At 41.1% G+C, this 18,137-nt stretch overlaps 1 protein-coding gene, 1 long non-coding RNA gene and 1 pseudogene across 8 annotated transcripts; all 3 read left to right on the plus strand.

The window, feature by feature from the left end:
* Positions 1-1,693: 1,693 nt before the first annotated feature.
* LOC118377895 (nodal homolog) lies at positions 1,694-6,076 on the plus strand. The gene is made up of 3 exons (XM_052506603.1): positions 1,694-1,974; positions 3,643-4,763; positions 5,699-6,076. Exons 1-3 carry the CDS (start codon positions 1,704-1,706, stop codon positions 5,849-5,851), a joined length of 1,545 nt encoding a protein of 514 aa, XP_052362563.1. The 5' UTR covers positions 1,694-1,703; the 3' UTR covers positions 5,852-6,076.
* A 2,063-nt stretch (positions 6,077-8,139) lies between these two features.
* Positions 8,140-15,829, plus strand: LOC127922731 (leucine-rich repeat-containing protein 20-like; annotated as a pseudogene).
* A 681-nt stretch (positions 15,830-16,510) lies between these two features.
* LOC127922730 (uncharacterized) lies at positions 16,511-17,824 on the plus strand. Of its 7 annotated transcripts, XR_008112092.1 has the most exons (4): positions 16,511-16,685; positions 16,745-17,050; positions 17,083-17,178; positions 17,211-17,824. It is a non-coding gene; the product is annotated as an uncharacterized LOC127922730 (long non-coding RNA). The 7 variants fall into 7 exon arrangements; XR_008112090.1 differs by having other exon boundaries at positions 16,745-17,178; XR_008112087.1 differs by having other exon boundaries at positions 17,083-17,824.
* Positions 17,825-18,137: the final 313 nt, after the last annotated feature.

An 18,137-nucleotide genomic window follows, 5' to 3' on the forward strand; every position in this document is an offset into this window, starting at 1 on the left:
AATTGCCGTCCAAATCACCTGCTCTATTTACACAAACTTAGTCTAACTAACTAATCGCAAAATACTGAACTGTTGTATTTGTAGCACAGTAACGGACCTAAGAGGTGTTAAACACCTGAACAGGTCTACTGAAAGTGTAAAAGCGCCAATAATCATTTAGTCGACCGAAGAGTTATCATTTGAATATTACACACCTATTAGCCAATGAACATCGGCCCCATCTGTATCACATGAATTCCACCCCACCAGCCGCAATGGGCAATGAATGATAGATTGGTTGGCACTTCAAACAAGTTTAATGGAACAATTTAAACAATTTCAGTGCTACATCAAACATGACTGGGTCGACATACAATAGCCTATCGATGGAGACTGGAGGAGGCATGGAGGGCGGCCAAGCCAACCACATGCCACAAACTTCAACTTTATACCACATTTGATTTTGTTTGATGCAATGTTGCAACGTGGTCATGCACTGGCCGCGCGTACCGACATCAGCACACACACTTAAGATTTGGCTAACATATCCACATAAACACAAACTCGGAATACCGATGTTTTACAGTTTTAGCCTACCAATGTGCGCGTGGACACGGGAAATGAGACAGGACGGTAACATGTACTCACCATTTCACTCGGAAGAACCGTGTATGCTCCAAAATCACTCATTAGTCGGATGTTTCAATAAACGTAGGAAAAGTGATGTAAAGCAGCGGTTTGTGTTTTATTTCAGGGATAGTTTCTTCCACGTATTTCTCTACCTATACGGTCCTTTCTCGCAGATTTTCTGAGCAAAGGATTTCCACTATCTGAATAAAAGCAGGGTCTGGGCATGCGCACTAAGAGGAATGTTTTTTTGTCCATTGAGCGTTCAATCCACTGTTCTTTTCACGCAGAGCGCAATATTTATAATAGTCTATAATAAAACACAAAAAATACAGCACATCTCTGAAAACATGGAATTGTATTTGCCCACACAGACCTATTAATATCATGCTATTAATGATATTACAATAACATTGCCCCTCGAGCCTATTAAAAGTCTACATGCCTAAACTGAAGAGAAAGAGGAATGACCTGTTTTTCCTTTTAAATCATAATGAATAAGATTATATAGACAGATTCTATATCAGAACTCCTAACTCTGAGATGCTTTGTGGATACGGGCCCCGATTCTATATCAGAACTCATACCTCTGATATGCTTTGTGGATACGGGCCCCGATTTTAGAAACATATGTAAGAAAGACTATATAGACTTATGTCCATAGAATGAATAGTAATCTATTGTCATAACCAGCTTGCTCTTCGTTACAGAAAGCAGAATGTATAGGTTTATCAAACTAAAACCATTAACCCTAATCTATAGCCTAACTGATCGATTGGAATGAATCTATTTCATACGGAAAGTGAACGTAGATGAAGGCTAACAAACAAAGTGACGTTTGAAAGATCTATTGATGAGAAAAGTGCTATAGGGAACTTTCGCTCACTGGTCGTTCTAAACACACTTCATCCAGTCATTGGCTTGGGCATCTCATTAACAAGTCAATGGACGATGACCTGCCTTGCCACAAGCCTTGAAGACGCATGTCCATTTCCTTTAATGTTCGCGGCTACTTGTTAAATATGCGTGGTGCGGAGGGGTATAAAAGCCAAGTTTATCTCAACCCACAGAGGAATCTGTCATCCAATTTGACCAGCATGCGTTCATTAGGCGTTCTAGGTGTAGCGCTACATGCCTCTCTGCTCATACTGCTGACTCAAGGAATTCACAAATCTAGAGATGGAGTTTATCACGGAACATCACGACGCTTTGCTATAGACTACCGTCCACCTGGATTCCATCACCTGGCACCGAAGTATATGATGCACCTTTACCGGAATTACAAGTCAAATCTCACTCGGCCTATCGACGTAATGGAGAAGGCCATCGCAAAACAAGCAGACACAGTCAAGAGTGTGATGGCAAAAAGTAAGATTATATATATATTTTTAAAGTATATTAGCCTATAGGCATATTTATTCATTCGTTTAGTAGGGCATATACGCTACATTCTTGACATCTAGCCTATACTGCCCGAATTTAGTTTAACACAGGAGAAAATAATAATAAATATCCTGTTTAGGGCATTTTATAATAGTTTATGGCCTATTGCCTAGCCTCCTCTATGCCCAGTAAATTAAATGTTGTTTTGCGCTATTTTTTGCTTGAATTATTTTTATTCTTCAAAAAAAGTTAAGAGATCATTTTCTTGCTATGTTTGCGCACCACAGTGGCTGTCAAATCTCTTCGCCAGACGATCTCAAAGCGCTCCAATCCACATTCATTTTGTCGGCCTGAATAACCGTACATGGATCAGCGTGTGAAAAGGCAGGTTTTCAAGCCTAATTCTCAAAGCAAACCTCTTTTTTTTCTTTAAATGGGAGATGTTGATTAGAAATGTTGCCAGACATGCCTATTCAAATCTGTTGTTAACTCAAATCAACAAATCCCCTCAGTTCTTTTCACACTTCACTTGATTAGATTAGAGTGATGACATAGAACTACATCTCTGGCCAGAGCGGGATTTTAATAACTACATCTAGCCTATATATGTTCCACGGACCGCTCCGCTCGCAACACCACTAAATCTAATTTAACATCACTGCTAGGTGTCATAGTTGTTACCTATTTGTTTGAACGGAGGATATGCGGAAGCCGAGCTAAGGACGTGTTACATGATTGGTTTCGATCCGGTGTTTACTCTGAGTGGATTTAGTCCTCGCCTCGTCCTCCTGTCGTTATCGTTGTGTTATCCTTAATCTTCAGTTTTATTTCCCAGAGCAAAACAGACCCATAGAGGAATGTAGATGTTTTGGTACAGTGTACCTATAATCAACAAATAGACGACGAATAGCAACAACACATTACATTTGGACAATAGTACAATAGTCTTTAATCTTCTTGATGAATTATGTACCACACCTCCAATGTCTTGTTCTTCTTTGCATCACAATTCATGTCCTAATTCACACATGTCGATGTTGACCCCAGCCGATGGTAGATTCATCCACAAACTAGTTGCCTAGTTACATTGAAAAACATGGTTGGAATTTCTATTTGCAAACATGCTTTGCCTAGATCTAAAATTGTATTTCTTTAAAAAAAATATTAAAACAATATTGTTTTTAGAATACAAGCATGACTCATTCAGACTACTTAGATATAAACCAGAAACAATATGCTAAATATTCTGCCTGAATTGCTGTCCAGGCTTGAATAGAACATGTGTATTCCTCCTAAATTAACAGTTAGCACATTAGCTCTATGGTTGCTTAAAAGCTCTTTTTATAAGTAAAAACAATGAACATGAATTATTTGTAATCTATGTTACCCTTAGTAGACCATTTACAGGGTTTGAAGAAGATGGCTGACATAAAAACCAATATTTGATTGTATTTCTATATAGGCCTAATCTTAAAGTACTTAACATTGTATGGTGGTCCAGGTGGATAACTTGATGTATGTTTGTCTAATAGACATATATGTGAAGTACTTAGTTGACATGAGACCAGATCCGATGATAATGTTCAAAGAAGTACTAGTCAGTACAAATGTTGAAAAATCGTTTTTTTTGTGTGTTTTTTTTTTTTCCAATAGGTTTATTTCACAGACCCCGGCGCTGGACTGCAACCTTTGACCTGACCACCTTATTGGCCGACGAACGGATCCAAGCAGCGGAGCTCAGGTTCAGGTTTCCCCGGGCGACGAGGGCTTCCAACATTACCGTGGAGATCTACCATCACCACGACTACCCGTGCAGGCAGACACAGGGGATCTGCCAGGAACACCAGCTGGTGGGATATTTCTCCGTCTCCTCTGTGATTAACTCCTCTCAGCACTGGAAGGTATACAACCTTACTGGTCCGCTGTTGAACTGGCTCGGCCAGGAACACATTTCCAGGAGCTTAATGAAGAGGAGATCATCAAACATGACAAAGAGAGATGTGTACTTCCCCAACCCTGTCCAGTTGGCTGGGTCTACAACACAGCAGAACCCTGTCCAGTTGGCTGGGTCTACAACACAGCAGAACCCTGTCCAGTTAACTGTGTCTAAAACACGACAGAATCCTGTCCAGTTGGCTGTGTCTAGAACAAGGCAGAACCCTGTCCAGTTGGCTGTGTCTCGAACACAGCAGAACCCTGTCCAGTTGGCTGGGTCTACAACACAGCAGAACCCTGTCCAGTTAACTGTGTCTAAAACACGACAGAATCCTGTCCAGTTGGCTGTGTCTAGAACAAGGCAGAACCCTGTCCAGTTGGCTGTGTCTCGAACACGGCAGAACCCTGTCCAGTTGGCTGTGTCTAGAACACGGCAGAGTCAGTGTGTGAGTGACAGAGCCTTACTGGTTGTATTCTCTCATACAGGGACAGAGGAGGGCTCCCAGGCCAAAGCCAGTCTCCTCCACACGGCCGAACAGTCCAAGTTCCTGTCCACCACCGAGTCCAAGAAGTTCCGCAGGCCGAAGAGACACAGGAAAAAAAGGGGCCACTCAGGCCAGAGGGAACCGCCAGACATGAGGGGTCCAGAGGTGTCTAACGGAAACATCGAGATTGACCCGTCTCTCTGTCGAAGAGTTGAAATGCATGTAGACTTCAATCAGATAGGCTGGGGGTCCTGGATCGTCTTCCCAAAGAAGTATAATGCCTATCGATGTGAGGGGGTCTGTCCAAGTCCTTTGGGAGAAGACTTGAACCCAACTAATCATGCTTACATGCAGGTACGTTTCAATGTGTTTCTACGGGATTTTCCAAAATGTGTCATAGAATATATTGGTTTTCAAATGTATCTTTACTGTTTTCGTATGTATCTTAACGGTACAAAGCTCATTGGGGCGGAAGGGTAGCCTAGTGGTTAGAGCGTTGGACTAGTAACCGGAAGGTTGCGAGTTCAAACTCCTGAGCTGACAAGGTACAAATCTGTCGTTCTGCCCCTGAACAGGCGGTTAACCCACTGTTCCTAGACCAGTTAACCCACTGTTCCTAGACCAGTTAACCCACTGTTCCTAGACCAGTTAACCCACTGTTCCTAGACCAGTTAACCCACTGTTCCTAGACCAGTTAACCCACTGTTCCTAGACCAGTTAACCCACTGTTCCTAGACCAGTTAACCCACTGTTCCTAGACCAGTTAACCCACTGTTCCTAGACCAGTTAACCCACTGTTCCTAGACCAGTTAACCCACTGTTCCTAGACCAGTTAACCCACTGTTCCTAGACCAGTTAACCCACTGTTCCTAGACCAGTTAACCCCTGTTCCTAGAGTTAACCCACTGTTCCCAGTTAACCCTGTTCCTAAACTGTTCCTAGACCAGTTAACCCGCTGTTCCTAGACCAGTTAACCCACTGTTCCTAGACCAGTTAACCCACTGTTCCTAGACCAGTTAACCCACTGTTCCTAGACCAGTTAACCCACTGTTCCTAGACCAGTTAACCCACTGTTCCTAGACCAGTTAACCCACTGTTCCTAGACCAGTTAACCCACTGTTCCTAGACCAGTTAACCCACTGTTCCTAGGCCGTCATTGATTTGTTCTTAACTGACTTGCCTGGTTAAATAAAGGTCAAATAAAAATTAGATACTATAGCAATGCTTCATGCCTATTTGTAGTTGTTTTACTTGCAGATTGCTTCTTGATGCTTTTTTCCCCCCTCTAGAGTCTCCTAAAACACTACCACCCTGAGCGGGTTCCCTCGGCGTGCTGCGCCCCCACCAAGATGAGTCCTCTAAGCATGCTGTATTATGAGAATGGAGAAATGCTGCTTCGCCATCACGAGGATATGGTTGTGGATGAATGTGGCTGCCTGTAGCCTCTGTCACAGGCTTGAACCCGACCTTCAGTAAAGAAATGACCGGAGCAAAGCCTGGGGCCGTCTTCTCACAACCGCTTGAGATGGAGACGAGGCTACCACTCGTCTCCTTCGGACACACGCAACAGAGAGTTCCGGAAACATTCGAGTGGAATTTCACTGACAGAACTATTATCCAAGAGTCTGTATCAGATGGTCGAAAACAATAAGAAAACACTTGGTGTTAGTTCTTTTGATTATTGTGACTGTGTAACGGGTGTGAAACGGCTAGCTTAGTTAGCGGTGCGCGCTAAATAGCGTTTCAATCGGGAAGTCACTTGCTCTGAGACCTTGAAGTAGTAGTTCCCCTTACTCTGCAAGGGCTGCGTCTTTGTGGAGCGATGGGTAACGATGCTCTGTGGGTGTCAGTTGTTGATGTGTGCAGAGGGTCCCTGATTCGCGCCCAGGTATGGGCGAGGGGACGGTCTAAAGTTATACTGTTACATGTGCACTCAAGCAGTATGGTAGATATCCTGTATGTTTAGAAAGCCTGGATATATACAGTATGGATTTTCTCTCAGAATGGGACTGATTTTATCTCACTGCTTTTAGGAATCAGTTAGAGGACATGCCATTTCATTATAAGTCATAGCAAATGGTGTTGTTCACCATTTAAGCACTGTTTATACTATAGTATACACCTACTGGGTGTAACGGAACATTGACATTATATTTATTGTAAATAATAATAAAATAAAGCTTGGGTATTTATGTTAATTTATTGCTCTCTCTGTTTTAGGATGATTTTGTCATAAATATGTTTCATATTGTAAAAATATTTTGTCAGCTGATTAATGTGTATGTATTTGTCATGTTATTCATTCATTAGTACCATAACATATGCTTATGACTCTTGTCTATAAAAAAAAACACGATATTTACATTCACTAGAATGACCTGTTGTCAATATTCATTCATTAGTACCATAACATATGCTTATGACTCTTGTCTATAAAAAAAACACGATATTTACATTCACTAGAATGACCTGTTGTCAATATTCATTCATTAGTACCATAACATATGCTTATGACTCTTGTCTATAAAAAAAAACATGATATTTACATTCACTAGAATGACCTGTTGTGGATATTCATTCATTCTAATTCTATGGGTTCTGGAATTCTCTGAGTTGAGCAATGCACCATGCTGGATTGTTGGCATATTTACCTGAAACGACCACACTATTATTAGACTGACAAGTGGGGCACCAACAACAACGAAAAACGAATTCCTGACACAAAATAAACAATACAGGTGGATGGAATTTCAGTTTTTAGAATGATCCAAATCTCTTTTTTTTCTTCTTCTCTCGAAATCACCAAAAAATACACAAAAATAAATGTCCCAAAAGTTCAGGAATATAAATACATGTTCCTCACTATAAATAGCCTACTTCTCAAGAACTATATCAGATATTAAGTACAAGGTAATAAAGGTAATAACTCAACAAGGACAATTGGGGGAAAAAAGTCCATTCACTAACGGCATCTTCTGGCCTCATTCACCTGGCATCCTATTCACCATGATTGATTTAATGTTGAATGAATAGAAAGTACGTTTCAATACGTGCCCATTGTCTTCACGTCCATTGACAAAGCAAAAAATAGTTGACCAATCAGGGTTTTTCCAGAATAGTGGCTGCGGCAGGACAACTCTGTCATTACACAGCGGGCTAAGTCCTAACCAGGATCATAAGGTAGGTCAAACTCTGAACTTCCATTTTTATACTGTTATAACTCAACAATCAGTTGACCTAGTCGTATATGTGCTATTAGTGCTGAGACACTACACTGTGATGACACAACTTGCTACAACCACCCATTACAGACTGATATTTATACAGATCAATCCTGCGTAAGACATGGGCAGAATTTAAATCTGTAGTCCTTCGCAGTCATCTCTCTGAAACTTCCTTGTGCGCCTATGACTCTCGTCAATACGGTAGCTTGTACTGTAGAAGCAATATAACTATTGATGGCAACAAGAGGCTAAAATAGTGTCTTTAAACTCAAATTGCGTACAAAAACAAACCATTTTGAAGTATTTGTGACAGATTTTAACAATAATGTCAGAACAGGTCATCTGAAAAGTGCATCGATCGACTTTAGCCCAGTGTATCCTCTTTGGTTAAAAATAGTCTCTCGCCAAATTTGACGGTGGTTGTTTGAAAAGGAATGGATTTGATTGGACGGAGCCTTGAACTGACTTGCTAACATTTTCAGCTGTCAACCACAGTTAAAGTTTAAGGGTAGGTTGATCCACCTCCCGTCATACACTATATGCTGATTCTATTGTACAATATATTATACAGATCTCCACCCGGACGTCGTTTGTGGAATTATGAGTAGGCTACATTAGAAAGCTAGCAATTTAGTTATCACTACGAATTAAGCTCGCTTTAATAGCTAACTAACTGTTGTATCTCGCCTATAACTTGACGTGGGACAGGTGATCAGGTTATTCATGTGGTTTTGTGTGAACTTTGTGAAGAGGACAATGTTGCAGCAATGGCTGACATTGAACAAGATGCATTGTTACATTCTAATTGACACAAAATTGCAACTAGCAATCTTGTATGCATGACCTGGTAACATGTTAAAAATAGCTAATTACCAAATTGCATGAAAAAACAACAACCATGTTAATTAACCTGATGAATTAATAATATTTTAATATGCCAAAGAAAATTCACTTGAAAATGCCTGGTTAAAATGTGAAGTATTACACCGACCTCTCCCCATCTCTACCCCAGGTGAGATTCGTAGACCTAGTATAATGGCAGAGGCTGTGGCCAATGTTGCCCGGAGGGTCAATGCAACCGTGGAGGAAGAGAAAGATACTCTGGGTAAGTTCATTCAATCCTTTCATTTAATTCATGTCTTCGTTATTATTCTACAATGTAGAAAATAGTAATAAAATACACCTCCTCCTTCAAGGGTTTTTCTTTATTTTTTTAAAACTATTTTCTACATTATAGAATAATAGTGAAGACATCAAAACTATGAAATAACACATATGGAATCATGTAGCAACCAAAGAAGTGTTAAACAAATTCAAAATATATTTTAGATTTTAGTTTCTTCGAAGTAGCCAACCTTTGCCTTGATGACAGCTTTGCACACTCTTGGCGTTCTCTCAACCATCTTCATGAGGAATGCTTGTTTAACACTTTTTTTGGTTACTACATCATTCCATATGTGTTATTTCATAGTTTTGATGTCTTAACTATTATTCTACAATGTAGAAAATAGTACAAATAAAGAAAAACCATTGAAGGAGTAGGTGTGTCCAAACTTTTGACTGGTACGGTATATTATTCTTTTTTGTCTAATTTTCATTGTCGGTCATAAAAGACTGTAAAAACACCAGAAATCTGTCCCCAATTATTCCAACGCATAGCAGAAAGACACGTGATCGTATACAAATGTAAGCAAGGTTTGAAAGGATTATGTTTTATTTCACGAGGCAAGTCAGTTAAGAACAAATTCTTATTTTCAATGACAGCCTAGGAACAGTGGGTTAACTGCCTGTTCAGGAGCAGAACAACAGATTTGTACCTTGTCAGCTCTGGGATTTGAACTTGCAACCTTCCGGTTACAAGCCTAACGCTCTAACCACTAGGCTACCCTAGTCAAACATTATATCTGTTTAGGCTTCTTGCAGTCAATTTGCAGTCTACAAATGATTTGTAATCATGTTCCGGCCCCCCGACCATCCACTCCAGGAGAAATCAGCCTGCAGTTGAATGTAGTTGATGATCCCTGATCTACAAGTATATCCAGGTTGTTGAGTCTTACTACTTTCGGCCAGCAGATGGCAGTAATGTGTTACCTAAAGCTCTCTCCTTCCAGGATGATATTATGTTGTCCTCTCAGCCTGACTAGTTCTAGAACTTAATTGCATATTTGACATAAGAACCAGAGGGTTGCAGTGGCGTTAGATTTGAGCAAGGTATGACTGTGTCACGCCCTGACCTGAGTATTCTTTGTTTTCTTCATATATTTTGGATAGGTCAGGGTGTGACGAGGGTAGTATGTGTGTTTTTGTCTCAGCCAGGGTTTTTGTAGGTTTATGGGGTTGTTTACGTTCTAGGGTCTTATATGTCTATGGTTGCCTAGAGTGGTTCTCAATTAGAGGCAGCTGTTTACCGTTGTCTCTGATTGGGAACCATATTTAGGCAACCATATTCCTTGGGTTATTTTGTGGGTTATCGTCTATGTGATGTTGCGTGTTGATAGCGCTCAGTGTTGATAGCGCTCAGTGTTGATAGCGCTCAGTGTTGATAGAGCTCAGTGTTGATAGCGCTCAGTGTTGATAGCGCTCAGTGTTGATAGCGCTCAGTGTTGATAGCGCTCAGTGTTGATAGCGCTCAGTGTTGATAGCGCTCAGTGTTGATAGCGCTCAGTGTTGATAGCGCTCACGTTCTTTTTGTAAGTTTGTTTTCGTGGTCTTTCGTCTTACATTAAAAGTATGTATTCACATCACGCTACACTTTGGTCTCCTCACTATGACGATCGTGACAGACTGTAAAGTTTATTTTGAAATAACCTCTTTCAATATAATACTAATCTTCTTCAGCTCTAAGCCATGCTTTCTCATACATGCATCCCAAATGGCACCCTATTCCCTATGTAGTACACTACTTTTGAACAGAGCCCTATGGGCCCTGGTCAAAAGTAGTGCACTAAATAGGGAATAGGGTCCCATTTGGGACGTAACCATGGCCATTCCTAATTGTTATCCTTTATTTCTTTAGATCTGTCAAACTGCAAACTGATCAGTTTCCCAGACGGCGTATTCAGGGTCCTCAACAGCGTTGCAGAGAAGATACACATCGTCACGTTGGCTGACAATGAGATGAAGGAGTTACAAGCAAATTTTTCAAAACCTTCACTCAATTGAGAGGTAGCTATGCATGCGTACTCTCCCCCCTAACTTAACATGTTTTAGTGGAGGGGCCTTTTATATAACACTATCACAAGTTATCAGATTGATAGCTTTAAAGCCTTTATCTTTAAGGTAGCACACATCTTTGCATAGCAGCCTAACAGTAGCCTGGGGCCAGTATAGCAGCCTAACAGTAGCCTGGGGCCAGTATAGCAGCCTAACACTAGCCTGGGGCCAGTATAGCAGCCTAACACTAGCCTGGGGCCAGTATAGCAGCCTAACACTAGCCTGGGGCCAGTATAGCAGCCTAACACTAGCCTGGGGCCAGTATAGCAGCCTAACACTAGCCTGGGGCCAGTATAGCAGCCTAACACTAGCCTGGGGCCAGTATAGCAGCCTAACAGTAGCCTGGGGCCAGCATAGCAGCCTAACACTAGCCTGGGGCCAGCATAGCAGCCTAATAGTAGCCTGGGGCCAGCATAGCAGCCTAAAACTAGCCTGGGGCCAGTATAGCAGCCTAACAGTAGCCTGGGGCCAGTATAGCAGCCTAACACTAGCCTGGGGCCAGCATAGCAGCCTAACAGTAGCCTGGGGCCAGCATAGCAGCCTAACACTAGCCTGGGGCCAGTATAGCAGCCTAACAGTAGCCTGGGGCCAGCATAGCAGCCTAACAGTAGCCTGGGGCCAGCATAGCAGCCTAACAGTAGCCTGGGGCCAGCATAGCAGCCTAACAGTAGCCTGGGGCCAGCATAGCAGCCTAACAGTAGCCTGGGGCCAGCATAGCAGCCTAACAGTAGCCTGGGGCCAGCATAGCAGCCTAACAGTAGCCTGGGGCCAGCATAGCAGCCTAACAGTAGCCTTGGGGCCAGCATAGCAGCCTAACAGTAGCCTTGGGGCCAGCATAGCAGCCTAATAGTAGCCTGGGGCCAGCATAGCAGCCTAACAGTAGCCTGGGGCCAGCATAGCAGCCTAACAGTAGCCTGGGGCCAGCATAGCAGCCTAACACTAGCCTGGGGCCAGCATAGCAGCCTAACAGTAGCCTGGGGCCAGCATAGCAGCCTAACAGTAGCCTGGGGCCAGCCGAGCAGCCTAACAGTAGCCTTGGGGCCAGCATAGCAGCCTAACAGTAGCCTGGGGCCAGCATAGTAGCCTAACAGTGGCCATCATGGCAGCCTAACAGTGGCCAGCATAGTAGCCTAACAGTAGCCTGGGGCCAGCATAGTAGCCTGGGGCCAGCATAGCAGCCTAACAGTAGTCAGCACCTTATGGAATTGTCATTGGCTTGGCAATGACAGAATGGAGTAGGCAAGAGCACAAACAGATCTGGGACCAGGTTAGCCTAGTACACCAATATTTGACTGAATGTGTTGAATCTGTGCAAGGAATATTCAGGTATGTTAGCTGGTGATTTAGCGATAATTTCCTATATATTTTCAGAACTGGACTTGCACGGCAATGTGATCACTAAACTGCCAGATGTAGTTGGGGAGCTGGAACATCTGACCAGCATCAACTTGGCCAACAACAAGTTGTCTGTCTTCCCCGAGAGACTGACGCAGATCCAGTCTCTGGAAAGAATCAACCTGGAAGGGAATGACATCACTGGTAAGATGGAGTCAGTGCTGCGTTCCCATTCTCTACCCTTCTTCCGAGGATTTAAATGCATTAGATTAGTGTTAGAATTGGATGGAGGAAGTTAATACCATTAGATTGGTGTTAGAATTGGATGGAGGAAGTTAATGCCATTAGATTGGTGTTAGAATTGGATGGAGGAAGTTAATACCATTAGATTGGTGTTAGAATTGGATGGAGGAAGTTAATACCATTAGATTGGTGTTAGAATTGACTGGAGGAAGTTAATACCATTAGATTGGTGTTAGAATTGACTGGAGGAAGTTAATACCATTAGATTGGTGTTAGAATTGACTGGAGGAAGTTAATACCATTAGATTGGTGTTAGAATTGGATGGAGGAAGTTAATACCATTAGATTGGTGTTAGAATTGACTGGAGGAAGTTAATACCATTAGATTGGTGTTAGAATTGGATGGAGGAAGTTAATACCATTAGATTGGTGTTAGAATTGACTGGAGGAAGTTAATACCATTAGATTGGTGTTAGAATTGACTGGAGGAAGTTAATACCATTAGATTGGTGTTAGAATTGACAGGAGGGAGTTAATACCATTAGATTGGTGTTAGAATTGACTGGAGGAAGTTAATACCATTAGATTGGTGTTAGAATTGGATGGAGGAAGTTAATACCATTAGATTGGTGTTAGAATCGGCTGGAGGAAGTTAATACCATTAGATTGGTGTTAGAATTGACTGGAGGAAGTTAATACCATTAGATTGGTGTTAGAATTGACTGGAGGAAGTTAATACCATTAGATTGGTGTTAGAATTGGATGGAGGAAGTTAATACCATTAGATTGGTGTTAGAATCGGCTGGAGGAAGTTAATACCATTATATTGGTGTTAGAATTGACTGGAGGAAGTTAATACCATTAGATTGGTGTTAGAATCGGCTGGAGGAAGTTAATACCATTAGATTGGTGTTAGAATTGACTGGAGGAAGTTAATACCATTAGATTGGTGTTAGAATTGACTGGAGGAAGTTAATACCATTAGATTGGTGTTAGAATTGGCTGGAGGAAGTTAATACCATTAGATTGGTGTTAGAATTGGATGGAGGAAGTTAATACCATTAGATTGGTGTTAGAATCTGCTGGAGGAAGTTAATACCATTAGATTGGTGTTAGAATTGACTGGAGGAAGTTAATACCATTAGATTGGTGTTAGAATTGACTGGAGGAAGATAATACCATTAGATTGGTGTTAGAATCGACTGGAGGAAGTTAATACCATTAGATTGGTGTTAGAATTGATTGGAGGAAGTTAATACCATTAGATTGGTGTTAGAATTGGCTGGAGGAAGTTAATACCATTAGATTGGTGTTAGAATTGACTGGAGGAAGTTAATACCATTAGATTGGTGTTAGAATCGGCTGGAGGAAGTTAATACCATTAGATTGGTGTTAGAATCGACTGGAGGAAGTTAATACCATTAGATTGGTGTTAGAATTGACTGGAGGAAGTTAATACCATTAGATTGGTGTTAGAATCGGCTGGAGGAAGTTAATACCATTAGATTGGTGTTAGAATCGACTGAAGGAAGTTAATACCATTAGATTGGTGTTAGAATCGGCTGGAGGAAGTTAATACCATTAGATTGGTGTTAGAATTGACTGGAGGAAGTTAATACCATTAGATTGGTGTTAGAATGACTGGAGGAAGTTAATACCATTAGATTGGTGTTAGAATTGACTGGAGGAAGTTAATACCATTAGATTGGTGTTAGTGGATGGAGAAAGTTAATACCATTAGATTGGTGTTAGAAGTGGAGAAGTTAATGGATTAATTAGGAACCAGCCATACCATTAGATTGGTTTAGTCTCTTGTTGAACATTCATTGGCTCTTTCTCAAATGTCAAAAATACCATTAGATTGGTGTTCCTCATTCTGGAGGAAGTTAATACCATTAGATTGGTGGAAGAGTTGCAGGCCATGTCAGCTCTGAAGTGTGTCAACCATTAGAAGTCAAACCCTTTGGACAACAATTAGATTGGTGCCATTAGAATTCCCTGGAAAGTTGAAATTCAAACTACAATTGGATGGACAACATTAGATTGGTGTTAGAATTGACTCGAGACAAGGGGAGGAAGTTAATACCATTAGATTGGTGTTAGAATTGATTGGAGGAGTTTACCATTAGATTGGTGTTAGCCTGGAGAGTTTTTAGATTGGTACAATTAGAAGCTGGAGGAAGTTAATTCCATTAGATTGGTGTTATTTCGGCTAAGGAAGTTTTTCCCCCATTCATGTGTTTGCTGTAATGGAACTAATACCATTAGATTGGTGTTAGGCCTCTGGAGACCAGTTAATACCATTAGATTGGTGTTAGACCAGAACTGGAGGAAGTTAATCATTAGATTGGTGCCAGTACTGAAAGTCCATTTGAGTGGGGCTCAGTTCAGAGAGTTAATACCATTAGATTGCTGTTTACACTTGGAGGAAGTTAGCCATTAGATTGGTGTTAATTGACTGGAGGAAGTTAATACATTAGATTGGTGTTAGAACAATGGAGTTAATACCATTAGATTGGTGTTCATTGATCAAAGGAATGGTAATTAAGATTGGTGTTACCTGGAGGTTTTTAATATCTTCAATTGGTGTTAGAATCGACTGGAGATGTTAATACCATTAGATTGTGTTAGAATTGGAGGACAACTAAATCAATCCTGACTGGAGGATGTTAATACCATTAGATTGTGTAGAGGACAGTTAATACCATTACTAAATCAATTAGATTGGTGTTAGATGCTGTAATACCATTAGATTGGACAACTAAATCAATCCTAACTGGAGAGATGTTAATACCATTAGATTAGTGTTAGACAACTAAATCAACTGGAGAGAAGTTGTACCATTAGATTGGTGTTAGAACGGCTGGAGGAAGTTAATACCATTAGATTGTGTTAGAATCCTGGAGGAAACTTAATACCATTAATTGGTGAGATGAAGTTAATACCATTAGTTAGAAGGACAACTTAATAATAGATTGGTGTTAGAATCGGCTGGAGAGATGCTTCCCTCATTAGATTGGTGTTAGAAGGACAACCAAATACCATTAGTCTGGTGTTCACTGGAGGCGTTAACCCATTAGTAGCTTCAATGCGAGATGGACTGACTTTACCATTTAGAAAACAAAGAATAAATATTTTTATTCCAAATTTGTATTTGATCTTTTAGTCTCTTGTGAACATTAATTGGCTTTCTCAAATGTCTAAAAAAAAAAAAGTTTGGTCCTCATGTCTCCCACAGTTTATTTTTGGAGACGTCCCCATGGAAGAGTTGTAGGCCATGGGCTCTGAAGTTGTCAACCTGAAGTCAAACCCATTGGACAACAACTTGTTAACTGCCATTCAACAATTCCCTCAAACCTTTGAAATTCAAACTACAACAGACAACTAAGAGCTTGTCTTCTTCTAAGATGGTAGATAACTGCATAACAAATTATGTGCATTGATGCTGTTATCAGACTTTTTAATAGTACAATTAGAGACCAGGTTATCTGTTTTCAGAGCATAACATTTTTCCCCCATCATGTTTGCTGTAATGGAACTATCTAACTTGAGGCCTCTCCAGACCAGAACTCATGAGGCCTCTCCAGACCAGAACCAGGTTATCTGTTTGCTCCAGACCAGAACTCATTATCTGTTTTCAAAGCCACCAGGTTATTATCTGTTTTCAGTTCAGAGATGACTAGATGTTGCTGTTTACACTTTTGCGGTAGCCTTTCCAGAGTGCACCAAGAGCTACACCTAGTACATAGTTACACCTAGTACATAGTCCTTATTAACAATGGGCCTCAGTGTTTTCATCATCAAAGGAATGGTCATTAAATGCTACCTCTTTCAGGTTTTATGTATCTTCAACCTATCATCCTAATTGGAGAGATGCTGTCCCTCCTTTTCAGAGCACTAAATCAATCCTAAGGAGATGCTGTCCCTGTTTTCAGAGCATGAATACCAAATTATCTGTTTTCAGAGCATGGAGAGATGCTGTATCCTGTTAGAGGACATAAATCAATCCTAGGTTAGATCTGTTTCCAGAGCATGAAGACCAGGTTATTATCTGTTTTGTAGAGGACATAAATCAGGTTAATTATCTGTTTTCAGAGCATGAATACCAGGTTATTATCTGTTTTCAGAGCATGAATACCAGGTTATTATCTGTTTTCAGAGCATGAATACCAGGTTATTCTGTTTTCAGAGCATGAAGACCAGGTTATCTGTTTTCAGAGCATGAAGACCAGGTTATCTGTTTTCAGAGCATGAATACCAGGTTATTCTGTTTTCAGAGCATGAAGACCAGGTTATCTGTTTTCAGATCATGAATACCAGGTTATTATCTGTTTTCAGGGCATGAATACCAGGTTATCTGTTTTCAGAGCATGAAGACCAGGTTAGTATCTGTTTTCAGAGCATGAAGACCAGGTTATCTGTTTTCAGAGCATGAATACCAGGTTATTATCTGTTTTCAGAGCATGAATACCAGGTTATTCTGTTTTCAGAGCATGAAGACCAGGTTATCTGTTTTCAGAGCATGAAGACCAGGTTATCTGTTTTCAGAGCATGAATACCAGGTTATTATCTGTTTTCAGAGCATGAAGACCAGGTTATTATCTGTTTTCAGAGCATGAATACCAGGTTATTATCTGTTTTTAGAGCATGAAGACCAGGTTATTATCTGTTTTCAGAGCATGAAGACTAGGTTATTATCTGTTTTCAGGGCATGAAGACCAGGTTATTATTTGTTTTCAGAGCATGAAGACCAGGTTATTATCTGTTTTCAGAGCATGAAGACCAGGTTATCTGTTTTCAGAGCATGAATACCAAGTTATTATCTGTTTTCAGAGCATGAATAAGTGTATGATATTTATTTTATTTGCATTTGCAGTCTGTAAGATTGCCCTAAAGCACCATGGGTCTCTGGTCAAAAGCAGTGCACTATTTAGGGAATAGGGTGCCATTTGGGACCTATACAGGTGGTGAAAGGTCATGCCATGGACATAAGACATAAGCATGGTCTTAATTGGTCGAACTCTAACCACCAGTCAGCTCCATCGGTTTCTGTTGGAATGAAGAGGGACTCAAAAAGCCCTGACATTTAGGCCAGCTGACGCTGTTATATTGTATATCTACTACATTATGGAGGGAACTGGTGTCACGTTCTGACCTTAGTTCTTTTATTTATGTCTTTGTTTTAGTATGGTCAGGGCGTGAGTTGGGTGGGTTGTCTATGTTCCTTTTTCTATGTTTTAGGATTTCTGTGTTTGGCCTGGTATGGTTCTCAATCAGAGGCAGCTGTCAATCGTTGTCCCTGATTGAGAACCATACTTGAAGAGGTAGCCTGTTTGTCCCTGATCGAGAACCATCCTTAGGGAGCCTGGTTGTCCCTGATCGAGAACCATACTTAGGTAGCCTGGTTTCTGACTTTTGTAGCCTGTTTGTCCCTGTGTAGGTAGCCTGTTTGTTTTCTGTGCCTTTGTCCCTGACAGAACACTTGAGCCTGGTGTCCCTTGAGTGTCTGGTTGTCCCTGACAGAACCATGACTGGTGTCCCTGACTGAGAACCATAGTTACACCGAGACATGACTGTGTTGTGTCTACACCAGACATGACTGGTTGTCTGATCGAGAACCATACTTTGGTAGCCTGGTTGTCCCTGACTGAGAACCATACTTAGGCAGCCTGGTTGTCTCATCGAGAACCAGACAGGTAGACTGGTTGTGTTG

The sequence above is a fragment of the Oncorhynchus keta genome, unplaced genomic scaffold, assembly GCF_023373465.1.
Source record: "Oncorhynchus keta strain PuntledgeMale-10-30-2019 unplaced genomic scaffold, Oket_V2 Un_contig_2689_pilon_pilon, whole genome shotgun sequence".
In the NCBI taxonomy this organism is placed as follows: Eukaryota; Metazoa; Chordata; class Actinopteri; order Salmoniformes; family Salmonidae; genus Oncorhynchus; species Oncorhynchus keta.